This window comes from Harmonia axyridis, chromosome 3 (assembly GCF_914767665.1).
Source record: "Harmonia axyridis chromosome 3, icHarAxyr1.1, whole genome shotgun sequence".
NCBI lineage: Eukaryota > Metazoa > Arthropoda > Insecta > Coleoptera > Coccinellidae > Harmonia > Harmonia axyridis.
Window position 1 is genome coordinate 51,673,410 of NC_059503.1, and position 18,639 is coordinate 51,692,048.

General features: G+C 34.6%; 1 protein-coding gene across 4 annotated transcripts in view; it reads left to right on the top strand.

Moving 5' to 3' along the window:
* The window catches only part of LOC123674488 (protein I'm not dead yet-like), a 70,044-nt gene that overhangs the window by 50,829 nt on the left and 576 nt on the right, over positions 1-18,639 (top strand). For 2 of the 4 annotated variants that reach the window (XM_045609375.1, XM_045609376.1), the window contains exons 2-5: positions 9,420-9,796; positions 12,348-12,648; positions 15,748-16,133; positions 18,216-18,596. In XM_045609375.1, coding sequence (XP_045465331.1) covers positions 9,437-9,796; positions 12,348-12,648; positions 15,748-16,133; positions 18,216-18,596 — 1,428 coding nt within the window. In that variant the 5' untranslated portion in view covers positions 9,420-9,436. Of the gene's footprint in view, positions 1-370; positions 604-4,028; positions 4,126-9,419; positions 9,797-12,347; positions 12,649-15,747; positions 16,134-18,215; positions 18,597-18,639 lie in introns of those variants that run through there. The other 2 variants (XM_045609374.1, XM_045609373.1) reach the window with 2 other exon arrangements.

Here is an 18,639-nt window from a genome sequence, read left to right on the forward strand (position 1 = left end):
CTTGAAAGGTCTAATCTCCAATGTTTGAAAATATTCGGATGGCTTCTAGTTTTAACAGGTGGTAAATATGATAATATGAATAAATACTGAAAGAAAACTCAAATAATCAAACGAAAAATTGCTGAGCGAGAAATATTGCATTATTATTGATTCAACATTATTTCTTTATTTATGTATTCGTGAAGGAATATAGCTGCAATAATTTGGAGGAAACTAGAAAAAGCCAACTGAAATCGAGATGTCACATGTTATCAATAGCAAGTGGGTAAGATATTTGTCTTCTCAATACGCGAAGCTCCAGATTGACCTAACTTTGGATACGATGAGAGAAGGGATTGGACGGTATATATGTTCGATGCGATCAGACAGGACTTTTAGTACTCCTTGGTCAACATGCGAGTTGTGGACATCAGAAAAATACTGAGAGTAGTCACGATTAAATCTGTCTTGTGTTATGTTGTGGACACTGATTGAGGTGAATTTTAAGTTGTGAGTTGTTAAGTGCTGTGATTATTATTGTGATAATACATAACGAAGAAGAAGAACATAACGAAGTAACTTTGAAAAAAATTGGTGCTCTTGAGATTTTTTAATTTTGAAGAAGTAAGATTTTTAAAATATTTCCTTAGTCTGTGAAAGTTTGTTAAGCGAAGTTATCATTGGGAAAAAAACAAGAAATTATATCATTACATTCACACTGGCATAATGAGGAATAGGGCAAAATCTCAACGAAGTTTATAGTACATTTTCTCTTGAATTCTTCAACCGATTTCAGCAATTATTTGTTTATATTGTAGCTTAATTCTTCGGAAACGTAACTACTCAGATGCCATACTCAGTTTTTACATTTTTCGATATTTACAGGGGAGAACAAAAAAAGTGAAAAGTAAGCTTTCATTCAGAACACACCCTGCGCAGTTGACAATCAAGAATGTTTAAGAAAGCTCAGATGCGACTTCATCTTTTTTGAACAATTTCTTTCTTTTTTATTAATTGCGATATGCTTAGTTTAAGAGAAATTACAGCACTTCATATGGTACCGTTGTAGAACGAGTAATTAATGTTATGAAGCTCCTAAGATTGATTTTAATTGATACATTGAACCAAAAGTTACATCAATTTGATGAAAAAGTTTATTGTATTGATAAATTCAGTCATAATTTTCAACCGATGAACATATACATCAATACAATAATAATAATAAGTTTTCATTCCATTGGGACCATTTACATGATATTGCAAAAGTCAGCAGAGAAAAAAAAGAAACATAAAATATGTATATATAAAATTTGACACGAACAAACATATAAAGAAGTATAAAAGTGTTGAAAGCTACATTCCATAAATTCATCTAGATCATAGAATGAGTATTGCAACAGGAGATCTTTGAGAGATTTTTTGAATACCTTGAGATTTTGGATTTCTCTTATAGAGATTGATAGCTTTTTGTACAACTGTAGGTATACCAGTATAAGATGGACTCTTTTCATCCAAAGATATCCGATAACAAGTGATTCATCACGTTGATGAATTGTTTTCATTGAATCAACTTCCATTAAATCAATGAAATGTTCATTATTACAATGTTCGGTTCATTATGTGATCGGTTATAGTTAGTATCAATAGGTAATGTATTACCGTTCATTGAAATTATCTGAAATAATTAATGTACCTACTGTAATGAATAATACATCTAAAGAACGAAACAACGAACATCCAATATAAATTTTAGAATCGTGATATTGATGAGCAGGGATGCATATAATATCCATAAATAGGGGTATATGTTAAGGAATGAAATTTCATTATATTGATGAAATAGTACATTGTATCAATGAAAAAAATTGATGATAGCCATTCTTCAATAAAATCAAAACATCTTTTCAGTGTTCTTAAACCACTCAGTGCTGTGATTTCCTTCAAAATTAAGAAAGAGGAAATGTTTAGAAAAGATGAGGCACTATTTGTGTACTGAAACCATTTGAAGAACCAACTGTAATTTATCCCAAAATTAAGCTATCGCAATTAATAAAAAACAATATTGTTGTAGAGTTTCAAGTTGCTTTTATTTGAAAATTTAACCTACAAATTATTCCATCTTAATAATTTGTTAATTGTAACAATGTTGTATATATTTCACTCAAAAAGCTTTATTCAGATCACCATTTATATAATGAGTTTTACAGTTAATTGCAAGATGCACGTTATTTTAATTTATTCCACTTATAATAATTATTATATTTATTATAAGCATTAATTCATTCTCACAATTTTGAAATTTACATCTGATTTGAATGAACGATTATAGAGGTGCTTTCTAGTCAACGGCTGGAGCGCTCTTTTTCTTGTTGAAGCAGAGGGAATCCTCAAGGACATAATTATTATATTATTATAAATTGGGATTGTCTGTCACCTTTTGAGAGCTTTTATAAAGGAAACATCGGCTGAACTAGCCTTTGAGTGAGATTGAGTGACTTTAGGCCAATTGAAAAGTCCCCTGTCTGATGCACAGATGGCGGTGCTAGTATTAAATCCATATGATTTTTAGTTAGTACCAACTTTCAAACGAAACGTGTCAAAATTTGACAGCAGTCCGACCTTTAATTTGCGTTGTGAGTGTAGCTACTTTTGTTATTTGAAAAAAGATATAAAAAAAAGAATTTCGTGGGCTAATAAAATATTTCTTCTTGAAGAGAAAAAATACAGTTGAAGCAAAATCTTGGCTGGATGAAGAGTTCCCGAGGTCTGCACCAGGAAAATTCACCATCCTTGATTGGTATGCTAAGTTTAAACGTAGTAAAATGAGCACCGAGGACGGCGAACGCAGTGGACGCCCAAAAGTGGCTGTCACCGACGAAAAACTCAAAAACGTTCACAAAATAATTTTGAATAACCGTAAAGAGAAGTTAATCGAGGTGGTAGACATTGTGAAGATATCATCTAAACATGTTCATCGTATCATTTACGAATATTTGTACATGAGAAAGCAACATGGATGCCGCGCGAGCTCACAATCGATCAAAAGCAACAACGTGTTAAAGATTCTCAGCAGTGTTTGAAGCTGTTTAAGTGCAATAAACCTGAATTTTTGCGTCGATATATGACAATGGATAAAACATGGCTCCGTCATTTCACTCCGGAGTTCAATCGACAGTCCACTCACCTGAACCGAATCCAAAGCGAAAAAAACACAACAGTCAGCTGGCAAGGTTATGGCATCAGTATTCTGGGATGCGCAAGGTATAATATTCATTGATTACCTCCAAAAGGGCCAGACTTTCGACTTTCAACAGCGATTATTATATTGGATCGTTTAAAGGATGAAATCGTTAAAAAACGGCCCCATTTGTAGAAAAAAGGTATTGTTTCATCAAGACAATGCGCCGTGTCACAAATAAATGAAAACAATGCAAAATTGCATGAATTGGGCTTCGATTTGCTTCTGCATCCACCGTATTCGCCAGATCTGATTCCCAGCGACTTTTTCCTGTTCTCAGACCTCAAAAAAATGCACGCTGGAAAGAAATTTAGCGCCAATGAAGAAGTAATCGCCGAAACTAAAGCCTATTTTGAAGCGAAATACAAATCGTACTATAAAAATGGTATCGAAAAGTTGGAAGATCGCTATAATCGCTGTATAGATCTCGAAGTCAACTATGTTAAATAATAAAATCGAATTTTGTCGAAAAAATGTGTTTTACTGTGGTAGACTGGGGACTTTTCAATTGGCTTTTTACAGTTCAACATTCACTGACGGTCATCGAAAGACTCGATTTGAAGTCAAGTTTTGAACGCTCGAATCTGGTGGAAGATTCGTCGTAGTCGAGAGATTCTCAGTTGGTGGGTTTCATCGCTTTCCCAAGAGTTTGGAGAGCGATTTCAAGAAGAATTAGATATTGCGAATAAACCAAGAATCGTTGAAGGCGGTCCTGAGAAATTTATTTTGAATTATTTGTAACTTATAGAACTTCATTACGGAGGAAGCGAAAGCCCAACACATTGAAGCATAAGTTACAGTGGGACAGACAATTGTTTTGTACAAGATGAGCTTGTTCTGGATGGACAAGAGAGCAGCGAAGACAATTTGGAAAGCTTCATTTTACTCTTTTGGATGGCATAATCCAGGTAATCCAGGTTGAATGAGAGTTTTTTGTCCAAGATGATTCCCAGATATTTAGTAGGTATTCTCAAGGGATATCACGGTCTGACTAATCTCCGTGACAAGAGAAAATCACAAGTCTTTTTTGAGTTCACTTCAATTAGCCATTCTTTCAGTCATCCTGAAGATATTTGGTTACTAATCAGGGGAGTTTTGACCTGGCCACGATGGCAGTGTCAAGCTAAAGAAATTCGTTCAGACTTGGGGATGTTGGCAGTGTATATGCTGAATATAGAAGAGGATACAACACACTCCCTTGGGGGACTCCTATGCTTCGAGATCTCTAGGGACATATAGTTTTTTGGAGATATGCTCTGAAGGAGCGATTTTTATTCGTTTAAATTTAAATTAGGGTACTCTCAATCAGATGTGAAATAATTCTAGTTTCTTTTCTTTGTGAGTTACAACAGTTGCAAAAACGGATTGAGATCCTACTGACCCATTTGAACCTTGAAATCCGTTTCTTCAAGCTCAAAACTGCATTTTGGAATCGTTGTAACGTATCTATCGGTAATGCTGATGAATTCAGTCTGATCGATTCGACATGACATGAGTGAGTTGGAAATTGTTCAAGTCAATCAGAATTTCAATTCAATTCATCGCGTAGCTATCGACGCATCAATAGGAATAATAGATTGTTTATGTTGTACAGAGGAAATGGGAAAAAAAACCAAGGCTAATTCGGACTATGGTATTAAGTATCACAAATTGGAATTATTTGATAGATCGAGTGATGAAAATTATAGTTCTTTATTTCATTCATCTCACGGCCGAGTAACTATTTACCTATATGCTTCATTCATAATACTCTTTCCCCTCAATTGCATAGAAAGCTCCAACAATGTGATACTTTTCTGTTATTAAAATGTGATATTTTTGTATCAAACCTAAAATACATCGATACATCATAAAACAGAGGTTCCCCAGAAGCTCAGAATAAAATGAAATGCTAATACCAAACAAATTCGATATAGCAGTTAATGGAATAAAAAAGTTCAACAAATAATTATTATAAATTTTTGTAGTGAATACCTACTAGTTTGTGCGACTTCATCCGCGAGAATATTCATTTTTAAATAACTTCTCAGTTTTTTCTTTCATCCGATTGCAATAGAATACAGCTTCCAAAATAATCTCAATTGAATTAATTTAACAATCAAGAAAATCAAAAGCTGATCAACTGACAGAGCACAAACCAATAAAAACCAAATTAAATAAAAATGATGGAAAAGCTATAACTCATTCTAGATTATTAAAAACAAAAAATGGTCCGAACTTCTGGGCATATAAACTATATAACAAGTTGCCTCAATCAATGAGAAACCAAAAAGAACAATTCCGTTTTACCATTAAGAAATATCCCATTGATAATAGTTTTTATTCATTGGAAGAATTCTTTGCTAAGCAAATATAGGTAACAGCAAATTTGTAAAAATGACGAATGTAAATCGCAAGATATTGACACGAATAAAGGATTATTATTATTAGGTACCTTATAGATATTAACATATATTTAAGTATTGTGAAGATTTATATTACAATATGAGATGGAGAGTTCGATAACCCATCGAATGTCATTCTATGAATCCACGACTACTACTAAAAACAAAATATTTTTAAATTTCGATTTATTCTCGAATATCACTGCTTTTCTGAACTGTCTACTTTTAGTTTATCCTTTGAATAAAAAAAAATTGTTAACAATAGTTACATCAAGAAATTAATGATTATGATATATAACTAGCAGAGATGAGAACTTGAAAAAAAATGAAAAAGAATACGGTAAAGGACCCTATTGGAAAACATTTTTTTCTGAATTTTTTGTATAGACAAGAAAGTCCATGGGTCCAACTCATACTTTGGCTAGTTTTCGAATACAGGGTGTCAAAGTTAGAAAATGGAATTTCTCGTTAAACATCTTAAATGAAACACTTTTGCGCGACAAATATTGCTTACCCATAAGGAAATCATTTTAGACTGGTTTTTGATTAAAATTTTTGTTAGATACGGGGTTAGTCGAATATTACTCAATGAAATTCGTTTATACATAATTCACCCTGTAACTGAAAAAGTCCGTGGATTTTTCCCATTTTTCATTATTCTCAGTTCGAGTGCTCTATTATTAGGTATGTCAAACAGGGGTTTGGTATTGCCAGTTTTTGAGGTACACAGGGTATATAATAATATATCAAGAGGGGCGCCGTTATTATAAAAGTGGTCAAAAAGTTGTATAAAATGAAAACTTCATACAGAGTTATGGTAAGTGACACGTTGAGGTTTAATTATTTTTATTTTGTCATTGTACAATGAAAGACATTGTACAGGGTTGTCTTAAATTCGATGTTCAATGAGAGCATCTCAAGAACTATGAGACTTGGAGAATAAATCTTCAAGGGCTCTTTTTTCGAAATAATAAGATATCAGAAAACAGATCCTAGATATCTTGATTCGTTCTCGAGTTACAAAATTTCAATTTTACCGCACTATAGTGCGCTCGCACTGATTTTTTCATGAATGTTTATATGAGTCATGAGTCGAATGTTCATTTTGCGTCCGCATACTGTGAGCGTACTGGACCAAGTACAAACAGATCATTGCTACTGTCCTTTTCGATAGCAATTAAATCAACCTCAAACTTTGGAACAGACTAATCCATATGTTTATAAACCATAACATCGAGTCTCTCAAAAGTTTATTCTTTCAAACAATCAACTTAATCTTAATTGGTCAATAAACACCAACTAGACATAATAGCAATGTTCTGCATGAAACGATTATGAGAATTTAATTATCATTATCGCCTTTGAAGGATAAAATTTGTGCGGAGCACTTATCAGAAAATATTCTTTCAAAGGTGGCGGAAAAGAACATATTATCAATATTGTATTCATAATAATCTAAGTATTGTGCGTAAAACACAATTGGTCCGTAATCTTAACTTGACAATGAACCGTAATCGGTTACTGCTTAAGATATTTCTGAATTGTGTCAACAATCAATCACTTATTTATGTATATTTCAATAGTCCAATCTCGACTACGCCACTGACATTACTGAAATCGAAGGAGGACTCTACAAGGCTTTCCGCTGATTGTATTTTATACTTTTTCTAACCTAAATATTTCAAAATGAATAGAATTTGTTTGACATATAGAGGGTTTTCCAAAAAAAGATTTCATTTTGCTAAAACCGCTGTCGGGGCAACTTTGACATTTGACAAGTAAAAACTACGTCATTACTAAAAATGGAACATTATGCGGTTCAAGAACGCATTGAAATTGTTGAAATTCACAACAAAAATGCAAGTTCGCAAAACTAAAGCACTTTTGGCTGGACGTCAAGCACCTTCTCGGTCGGCAATAATGAAACTGGTGGGAAAATTTGAGTTGTTTGGACAAGTTAGTCATGTGAAGAGTCCAAACAGATGCTGCTGTAGGCTGTTTTCCAGTTTTTTAATCAAAAACTCTAAAATCCTTCAGAAATGGTAGGTACAATGAATGGTACTACAGGATGTAATATGAGTGGTTGGCCATAGCCTAGTGGTAAATGCAGGTCATCCAGACCTAACAAAAAAGTAGCTATTTGTTCATCCAAAGATTGTCAGTTTCGGAGATACAGGACGATTCATGAAAATCGGCCTAATTTTTGGTCTCCATAACTTGGAGATCAGCAGTCCGATTTTTTTTATATTTTGTGGGTTTATTCACCTCATACTACCCTTCAAAAAGTTTCATGTAATTTAAAATTTTCATGCCAATACTCGGATTATTGAGTTTTTCCTTTTACATCGAAATCTATATTTTACATGTTTCAGAAGAATGTCGTTATTGCTATGAAAAATTACATAATTCAGTCTGATGAATTCAATTTTTAATTTGAATGGCACACTTTTTCCAAAAGAGTAGCATAAGAAAATATTCATGTTTTATGTAACTTTTTCAAAATAGGATTCTGTTTTTATTTCTGTCGTGATAATATTTGACGTTATCCGCTGATACTTTGAATTTTATAGCTTTCTATTCAACTTCTCTTCATTCTTAACCTCTCAGCACCTACTGAGTGTTGTAACAATCTGCGTAAAATATTAATTAGAAGTACTCATGCATGACCAAACCTTGATTTCTTTCGAAATTAGAAATTAAATTTCAAACGAAATGGCGTGACGTGGCTAGTGTCCGCTCTGCGTATGGAATCATACAGAGTGTTTCCAAATTACACGTAAACCTTGTTAGTATGGTTCATTTGCTGTCGTTTGAGCCATATTTAGTGATCAAACAGTTTACGAGATATTTAAGTTCTTGTGATTTTTAGGTAAAAGATTTCTCACTTTACCTTGTTTCTCGTCAATTTCTTCTACGTTGACCAAATTTGATTATAATTTTGGATTATTTTCGCGGCCAGCGAGAAGTCCGGACCTAACACCTTTAGAAAAGACGAAGCAGCGAGAAGATTGAGAGTAAATTTTAGGCGGAAAGTAACAAGTGAAGAAATAAGAAAGAGGGACATACTTGCATAAGGAATTATTATTATTATTATTACATATAAATGAAGGCTGAGGTCTAAGTCCGATGAATGATGGAGGTCACTTCAAACATAAGTTATGAATACATTTTCTAGTGAAATTTTGAGTTTAATTGCAATGAAAATAATTCAATTCATTACTTAGTCCTTTCTTTGCTTCTTTCCCCTCCAATCTGCTGAAACAAATGGAAATGGAAATGGAGAAAGAATTCGAAAAGTTTTTAAAATAATTTTGTCATAGATAAATCGTGGAATTCAAAAGTTGCACGTAAATTCATATTAGAAATCTACTTTTCTTTTCTTCATATACCAACTTTCAAAGCATACTAATTCTTATTCAACATCTAATACAGCATTGTTTTGCTTATTTCATACATATCATAAAACAAAATTCAAATTGAACTTAGTCAACATAGAAAAAATTGACGAAAATGAAGTATGATGAGAATTTTTTTTGAAAATACAAGAACTCAAATATCTCGGAAACTGTTGATTTTCGGTTATCAATAAATATGGCCCAATCGACAGCAAGATTCACTTCATACACCCTGTGTATGCTCGAAAAAAATACCCATAACAAATTACATCGAAATCGATAAAAAAAAGACTGTTAAAGGATTCTCGGACCGATATACGAAGTTCTTTATTGGTCTAAATGAATTTTTTCCATCACAATGATCATAAAGCTCCTGATATCTTCGGTAAATCCGGAAGTTATTACATCTTTCTTTCTTTTCAGTGAAAACCCTTGAGAACATGGGAAAGACCTACCACATGCTGGCTCACGCCTTAAAGGTCTACTGGAAATCTCTTTTCGTCGTCCTGTATCCTCTGGTCCTCCTGCCAGTCTTCCTTCTCAACAACATAGCGGCTCTGCGATGCCTGTACGTGGTGCTACTCATGGCTGGATATTGGGTGTTAGAGGCCTTACCTTTACCAGTCACCTCGCTTCTGCCTATGGTGCTTTTTCCCCTTATGGGTGTGTTGGATTCGGACAAAACATCGTTATGTTACTTGAAGGAGACTAACATGATGTTTGTTGGAGGGTTGATCATAGCCATAGCTGTCGAACATTGCAATTTACACACACGGGTGGCACTGCATGTGATTAAACTGGTAAGTACCTTCCTATGTTGATTTGAATCTTGAATCTTTCAACTTCCGCCTCTAATATGTGCTGTCAGAACGATAATATACAGTGCTGACAGGACATATACTAACCGATAAGGAAACTGCAACACCCAGAAGGAGCTGTTTAAATTTTAATTTTTCTGGTAAAACATAGATAGTATAGCAAGGAGTAAATGATTGAAATTTGGAGAAAAAACGAAGGGTTTATAATTTTTTTTTATAAATATGTTAATAATGTGTTTGTCTAGCGCGATTATCTATACACTCCCCAACACATCTCGGCATTGATGCAATAAGATGCTCTATTTCTTCTTGAGGGATACTATCCCAAGCTACCGGTACTTTATGTCTCAGTGCCGCCAAAGTCCGTGAGGACTGGGGTGAATTTCCAAGCCTTCTACCAATATTGTTCCTAACATGCTCTATGGACGAAAGATCGGGGGATCCAGGCGGCCATGGCTAAAGATTCACATGGGTCGCTTCGAAAAAGTTTAAACTAACTCTGGCAACAAGAGGTCGGGCATTATCTTGATGAAATATTGCATGCTTGAGCCGGTTAAGGTAAGGGAGAACATACGGCTCCACTATTTCTTGAAGGTTACGCAGCGCTGTTGTATTACCTCGAATAAATCCTAAGGGTGACCCACTTGCATGTGCAATAGCACCCCATACAATAATGCCTACTGTCCAGTGTACATGACGCTCAACATCAAACTGAGGTTCACGTCTTTCTCCCCGACGTCGTCTCTAATTCTTCTTCGGCCATCATGTGCACCCAAGGAAAATTGAGAGTCATCAGAAAAAACGACCTGATGCCATTCCATATTCCAATGTTGACGTTCTCTGCACCACTGTAATTGTTGCCGGCGATGCTCAACCGTCAAAGGTAACATAAGATGGGGTCGATAATGTTGCAGTCCAAAAGACCTTATCCGGCGGTAAACCGTTCGGACAGTTACAGAATGGCCTTGTTCTTTTAACATCTCATCAGCCAAAGATCGAGTTGTCGCAAATCGGTATCTAATGGCCATAAGTCTTAGACGTCGATCTAGAACTTCATTTGTGCCCCGTCGATGCTCGGTGCCTACCCTTCTTCGATTTTGGGCATTATCAAACCACGCTTGACAACTTCTCTTAACAGTAGTTGGAGTTCTGTTCGTACGGTTAGTGATTTCTCGAAATGACAACCTCCAGTATACCAATAATTCGATATCTTTCAAATTCACTTAGCTGGCGATAAATTCCGCGTACACTTGCTCTAGGCATTTTACCAACAACAAAACATCGACTTTGGACGTCCTCAAACAGCTTGTTTGTTCAATATTTTAAAAAACTTACAAAAAACGACTACAATATTTAAGTAAAAAAATTGTTTACATGAAAACCTTCACAAAATTTTTCTCCAAATTCAATCATTCACTCCTTGCTATACTATCCATATTTCACCAAAAAAAATTCAAAATTAAATTTAAACTTAAAAAGCCTCTTCAGGGTGTTGCAGATTCTTTATCAGTTAGTATATTACTGCACTCTTTTATAGAAACCAACTGTACAATTGTATAGAATGAGGTGATTTCCCTCAAGTGATATAATAAAAATCATTTTGGCCAATCGAATAATAAAAACAACACATTTTACAAATAAGTTTCGAAATCGAGTAAAGCATAACATTGTAGCAATAAATAAAATATGTAAAACTTATATTTTAACCCAATTTTATAATTGTTGTTTAGTCCACGATGGTCATGGCACTCAGGTTAGTTTATTCACATAATTGACTAGCAGCCAACTGTTTGTTTATAAATTAGATATTGTTCATATAACAGGGTATATCTCACCATTAAATGATCCAAATAATCTCAGAGAATGAAAAAGGATTTTCCAATAAGAGAGATTCTTTCGTTGTTTGTGTGGCACATAACGTCATCTTGTTGAACATAAACATCGTCCACATGGATATCTACCATTTCCGATCATAAAAAATCATTAATCATAGCTCCAAAGCGCAATCTATTAACCGTAACAGTTGCACTAGCCTCATTTTCTAATAAATAAGGTCCAATCAGACTACCAGCATTAAACAGTGACACCTTGAGTATGAAGAGGCTTTTCAATAATCATTCTTGAATTTTCCGATATTTCTAGTGATAATTCTGCTTATTAAGGTGTCCTGCGAGGTGAAAATGAACATCATTATTGAAGACGATTTTTTAATGAAAATCTGGATCATTTTTATGCATTTCAAGAACCCAATCAGCGAAGATCGAGCAGCTTGAGTTCTTGTGTTAACTGAACTTCGGAAGCCTTTAAAACCTTAGTCTTCATGCTAAAATGGTGTAAGGTAATTTGTAAAATGCATCATTCCCAAGATCGGCGAGGAATTGACTAACCCTTCATGCAATAATATTCATATTCCTACATTAAAGGAGATGATTTCAAAATCAATCATCTAGCCCTAACCCATTAAGCGTATACATTACTTTCTTTCAACAGAAGCAATCGCTTGACTACAACCTCACTATTTTCTTCTCTCTAGGTTGGTTGCAGCCCGAAAAAACTGAACCTAGGTCTTATTACCGTAACTATGTTTGTCTCAATGTGGATTTCTAACACGGCAGCTACAGCTATGATGATTCCCATCATCGAGGCAACATTGAAGGAACTGGAGTCGCAGGGTATTGGAAATATGTACGAAGATGACATTGCAGAGATAGGGGACGATGCACATGAAAAAAGGCAGTCAAGAAATCAAGAGGTGGTCGAAACTAAGAGACCTACAAGAACAACTATGTGCTACTTCATTAGTACTGCTTACGCAGCTAGCATTGGAGGAAACGGTAAGTGATTCGCATCTTCAATTGAAAATCTTATAGCTTTGTTTCTGTCTTATTCGATTGCATATCAGATAGAGATCAAATTTTGTGATATGGGATTCAACATCTTTGAGTTTGAATGTTGTCATTTATTCTGGTTAATCATTTCAAATGATTATTTAACTCGATTTATCTCGAAAGCTGAAAGGAGGAAATATCGAAAAGTAAAGTTAAGTTAAGTTAAGCAGTATTTATAGTTTGGCGATGCCGAGCCAAATTCTAAGGTTAGCTAGCGCTCTCTCTGAAGTTTACAAGAATTTGTAAATTTCGAAAAAATTGATTTTGAGAATATGTTACTAAACTACCATTTGAAATTTTATCTGTATTCTTATGGTCCAAAATATCAGTTTTTTGTTTAGCTGCCTAATTTAACGTTACAATTCAATGAAGTAATTAGTACCTAAGATACAATTCGTGCCAGAATTTAAGCTGATAACGTTATTGCTATTTCGAAATTATTTTACTGAAGACCGTAAAGACCTCAAAATGACACTAATTATCGATTGAGTGGTACGCAGAAATCATATAATAATCTTAATGAATGATGCAATCTATTGATAATAATCATGAGAAAATAAATCTTGGAACTTCCTATTTGTTGAGTAATTTCACTCTCTAGAGTTGCAAAAAACATTCGAGTTAAATGTTTGTAACTTATCTCAACAGAAAACTAAGACGACTGCGCATTATAGTGTTTTAAAATTGGTAATCGAAATATATCTATAACAATACTAAAAAACATGAGTTTTCTCCAACTTATTTCTCAAATCATCTAGAATGGTCCAACTGAAACGCAGAAACACCTAGGTATACAGGGCGGTTCACAATGTCCCGTATTTTCGAGGCTTAGGTATAACTTTTGATAGGAGAGTCATAGAGAGGTCAAACTTTTTGCATAATATTCCTTATATCCTCTTTTTTTTCTGGAATAATAGATTATCTTCATCTTATAAGAATTTCATAGAAAAACCACAAGAAAGAGGTTTTTCTCCATATCTAAGATATATTAGTGTTTGATGGTCTTAGATACATGATTTGTCCGCTTCTAAGAGTAGATAATCGTGTAAAAAGTTTTCATAGACATAACATGGGAAAATCATTTTTTTGGCACGAAGTCGGGGAGGAAAAACAATTCTTATCAATTAATCTTCAAATTAATTTGAATGAGTTATGATTACTTCTTCATTTTTTGAAGTCTTAACGTAATTGCAAGCTACGATTTACTTAATTCCTACTCTTTTACTTTTTCTAACCTTCCAACCAGCAGTGAATTAATTCACAATTATTTTTACTTACATTATCGACAACTTTTATATTGGACTCTCTCTCCACCGGTTTTCACGACTTCTTGAAGTATTTCTCTGGTACTTGAGCATACATATGATATCTCCACCATGTCGAGTCTTCCAAAGAATGCCTCAATCCTCACTTTTAACATGGTCAAGTCAGCGCTTCGTTCTTCAAAAACAATGTCTTTGACTTCTGAGGCAGTATTCACAAGAATTTAAGTCCTGGGATATCGGTGTCTACTCAGGACACCTTAGACTCAACTGGTGATTCGGGAATTACTACCAATACAATTATTGTTGAGGTTTGAATGACCACTAAACTAACCTGAAATGAGACTTCATCTGTCCACCGTATTTCATTGGAAAAAAGAGGGTTTTCTTTCAGATAAAATTATCGTTCCGAAGATTTAATTCGATGGTGAGGAATATCAGTCACAAGGAACAGTTGTATACAATTTATTCAATGGCAACGTTAATTAGACTGGTAATTTTGCACAACAGCTTTTGAGTAGGATCGTTATACATAGGCGTACAACTTTGCTTCCGCCGTTTTTTTCCGAAATTCGAAGCTCTATTCTGAAAAAACTGGTTATACATTTATGATTCAAGTTCTGTCCATCGCAGGCCACTACTTTCTCCTATCTTTCGGACAGCAAACGGATCCCTCATTGAAAAAACTTTTTACTTCTTCATTAGATCGGAATTGCTGGTCAGCCAGGCCGTGTGCCATTAATCGGAACAAGTGATAGTCCGAGGGAGGAACGTCTGGACGGGTGTGGTAGAACTTTCCATTTCAACATTTCCAAGTATGTCTTGACCACTTCGGCCACATGGGGTCGAGCATTGTCATGCTGTAAAATCACTTTATCATGTCTCTCGTTGTATTGCGGTCGTTTGTCTTTCAATGCGCGACTCAAACGCATTAGTTGCGTTCGATTACGATCGCCTATGATTGTTTCAGTCGGTTTTAACAATTCATAATACACTACGCCGAGCTGGTCCCACCGATTACTGAGTATGACCTTGGAACCGTGAATAATTCGGTTTTGCCGTCGACGTGGAAGCTTGGCCGGGATATCCCCATGCTTTTCTGCGCTTGAGATTATCGTCTCTACTCACAATGCGATGCAGAAATTATTTCCGTATTTTCCTTGCAAGCAGCTGTTCACAAGCAAACAAACGCCGTTCAACATATCTCGGTTTCAAATCGTACGGTACCCAATTTCCTTGTTTCTGAATCATTTCCATGACTTTCAGGCGTTTTGAAATGGCTTGTTGCGTCACTCCCAATTATCCTTCCAATTTTGTATGTAATGCCTCCAATTCCTTTCCTCTTCCACCACCATGCTGGTCTTCGACGTCAAAAACACCGTTCTTGAAACGTTGAAACCACTCTCGACACGTTCTTTCACTAATAGTGATCTGAACATAGGCATTTGATAGCATTCGATGAGCCTCAGCCGCAGATTTCTTCTTATCAAAACAGAAAATCCCGCAGATGACGAGAATTTGCTCGTAGACTGACATTATTAATCGAGAATAACTTGATTCAGACAAAAATCGACTAATATTTCGATGGCGTCATTTTTAGAAATACTCAAGCATATTGTATGACATCTGCGATCTATTTGTTCCGACTACCATTTACCGATACAGCTATTTATCTTAAAACGGCGGCAGCGAAGTTGTACACATAATAAGAATGAGAATTATTCAAGAAATTTCATAAGACCACAAAAAGATTTGATTTTAATTATGTTTCCATGATATACAGGATGTATAGTAGGCAGCGGAACCAACCTAACCTTCAAAGGCATCTACGAAACATCTTTCCCGAACTCCCCAGGTGTAGAATTCGCCAAGTGGATGATGGTCAACATACCTCTTATGCTCATAATGATGTATCTTTCTCTGGCATGGCTTCAGTTCTGGTTTATGGGACTGTTCAGGCCGCATTCCAAAGATGCGAAAAAAATAAGGGTGGGTACCCAAGGAGAGATTGTGGCTAGAAAGTTGATCTGTCAAAAAATCGAAGAGATGGGTCCTATGTCTTTCCATGAAGCATCGGTGGCTGTCTGCTTCGTACTCTCGGTCTTGTTGTGGTTCTTCAGGAAGCCACAGTTTATCACTGGATGGGCAGAGCTAATCACTCAACACAAGGTGAGATTCCTCAGATTTTTATGTATAATTTCACATGAGGTGATAAAAAACATGATGAAAACACTAATTCCATTTGAGCACTCATTCATTCAGGCACCAATTGCTCAGAGAGGTTGAACTTTTGACTCACGTGAAATAATTTTCCATTATGACCTAATATTTTATTTTTCATACTAGTTTGAAATTGCAAAATACTTTCAATTGTATTTGATTTTCACAGGATTTTAGGAAAGTGGGTTATCCAAAACTAAAACCAACTAATGCCAACGTTTCGCGGATATATTTCCACTTCTTCAGGGCTACAAGAGAGAAATTTACGAAGATTAAATAATGTACAATCATTTCTTCAGTTAACATTAAATTATCAATTTCTCAAACTGCTTCGAAACAAATTCTAAACACACATATACAATAAAAGACGATAAAAATATATTGATCTAAATACATATTAAAATTCATAGATTCGATTTTTTTTTTATTTATCTTATTATGGAATTGACTAAAACAATACCAATTAACTCGTAAAACTTACCAAAGTTGAAACTTATGTTTTCCACATAAAAGATCTTAATATGAGCTTGTTGAGCAAATAGAAACAGAAATAAACATCAATTAGGATGTAGAAAGTAATTATATAAAACGAAACCTTAGTGAAATGATATACATTAATCTGAATGAAACTGTCAATTGCCGAACGGACACACAAAATTTGAGCTTAATCCTTAATATACAACAATATTTTGAATCTTTTCAAAAACAGATATTTAACACCGTGAATCAGGATTCCTACATTCAAATAACATATTGCAGACTCGACCTGTAGTTGAACAGGTTCAAGAATAAGGTAAACACATCAGTTTGACACTCTCATTGATAGTGACAATTTGTATTGTAGAGGACGATCGATTTCATGGAAGATCACGACAAGATTCTCCTAATTGATGTTTATTTCTGTTTCAATTTGCTCAACAAGCTCATATTAAGATCTCTTATGTGGAAAACATAAGTTTCAACTTTGTTAAGGTTTTACGAGTTAATTGGTAGTGTTTTAGTCAATTCCATAATAAGATAAATAAAAAAAAAATCGAATCTATGAATTTTGATATGTATTTAGATCAATATATTTTTATCATCTTTTATTGTATATGTGTGTTTAGAATTTGTTTCGAAGCAGTTTAAGAATTTGATAATTTAATGTTAACTGAAGAAATGATACATTATTTAATCTTCGTAAATTTCTCTCTTGTAGCCCTGAAGAAGTGGAAATATATCCGCGAAACGTTGGCATTAGTTGGTTTTAGTTTTGGATAACCCACTTTCCTAAAATCCTTTGAAAGTCAAATACAATATGACCTCACAAGGAAATGAATCTTCAGACCAATACTTTCAATATTTGGCTCACGGACATAGCCAAGGGAATTCAGGGGGTACAACACCCCCCCTGCCCTGCTGTTTTGTTTAATAAATCATCGCCCATATTTCTCCCATTATCCCCTCTTTATACTAAAATGAGGATGCATCTGAATTTCCCAAATTTATTAAGTAATCCAGAAAAGGCCTACTGAAACGTATGCAATTTTTTTCTATTTCCAAATTATTCTTTCTATAGTCCCATTTCAGCCTTGAAATTCACAGAAAGCACCCACCTTAATTTAATAATTTATGTGCTTATTATCATTCCTGAGTTCCATTGCACTTCCTTATAGCTATAATCTAATTTCCTTCATGCTACTCTTCAAAAGGATCAGTTGAATGCAACGACACCCACAATGATGAGTAAATAAGGTAACCATTCATATTCACTTAGTGTTTTCACTGACAATGTTGAAAAAAAATTAAGGGCGTCCTTCAATGGATACTGCCTAGATGAGAAAATATAATAGGAACTATTTGTATAATTAGGACAGAATCATTATTTATGAATTTCAACCATCAATGTCAGTGATTATAATCATAATAAATTAAGCAAAATATTGAACTTCATTTATAGAGGAATTGTTTATCGTTTTCAAAAATAAATTCAAATAAATTTAAAGATAATTCTTTATCATTCATTTTTCCTTTGATGTTTCATTTTCTCAGGTAAAAGATGCAACAGCAGCTTTGATTGTAGTTATGCTCTTTTTTATCATCCCAGCAAAGCCTGATTTCATACACATCTTCAGCAAAGATGAAACAAAAAGACCGAAAACGCCATCTCCAGCACTCCTAACCTGGAAAATTGTACAGCAGAAGCTTCCCTGGGGTTTAATATTTTTACTAGGGGGTGGTTTTGCTCTGGCTGAAGGATCAAAGGCTAGCGGAATGAACCACTTCATCGTCCTCTACTTGGGAGATGTGGTTACTTTGCCAAGGATAGCGATCATGGTGATAGCTTGTCTTTTGGCTTGTTTATTAACGCAGTTTTCAAGTAACATAGCTGTGTGTAATGTGATTTTACCAGTAATGGCTGAAATTTCAGAGGTTAGTGTTCTTTTACCATTTAAACTTTATCTATCATCGGTAC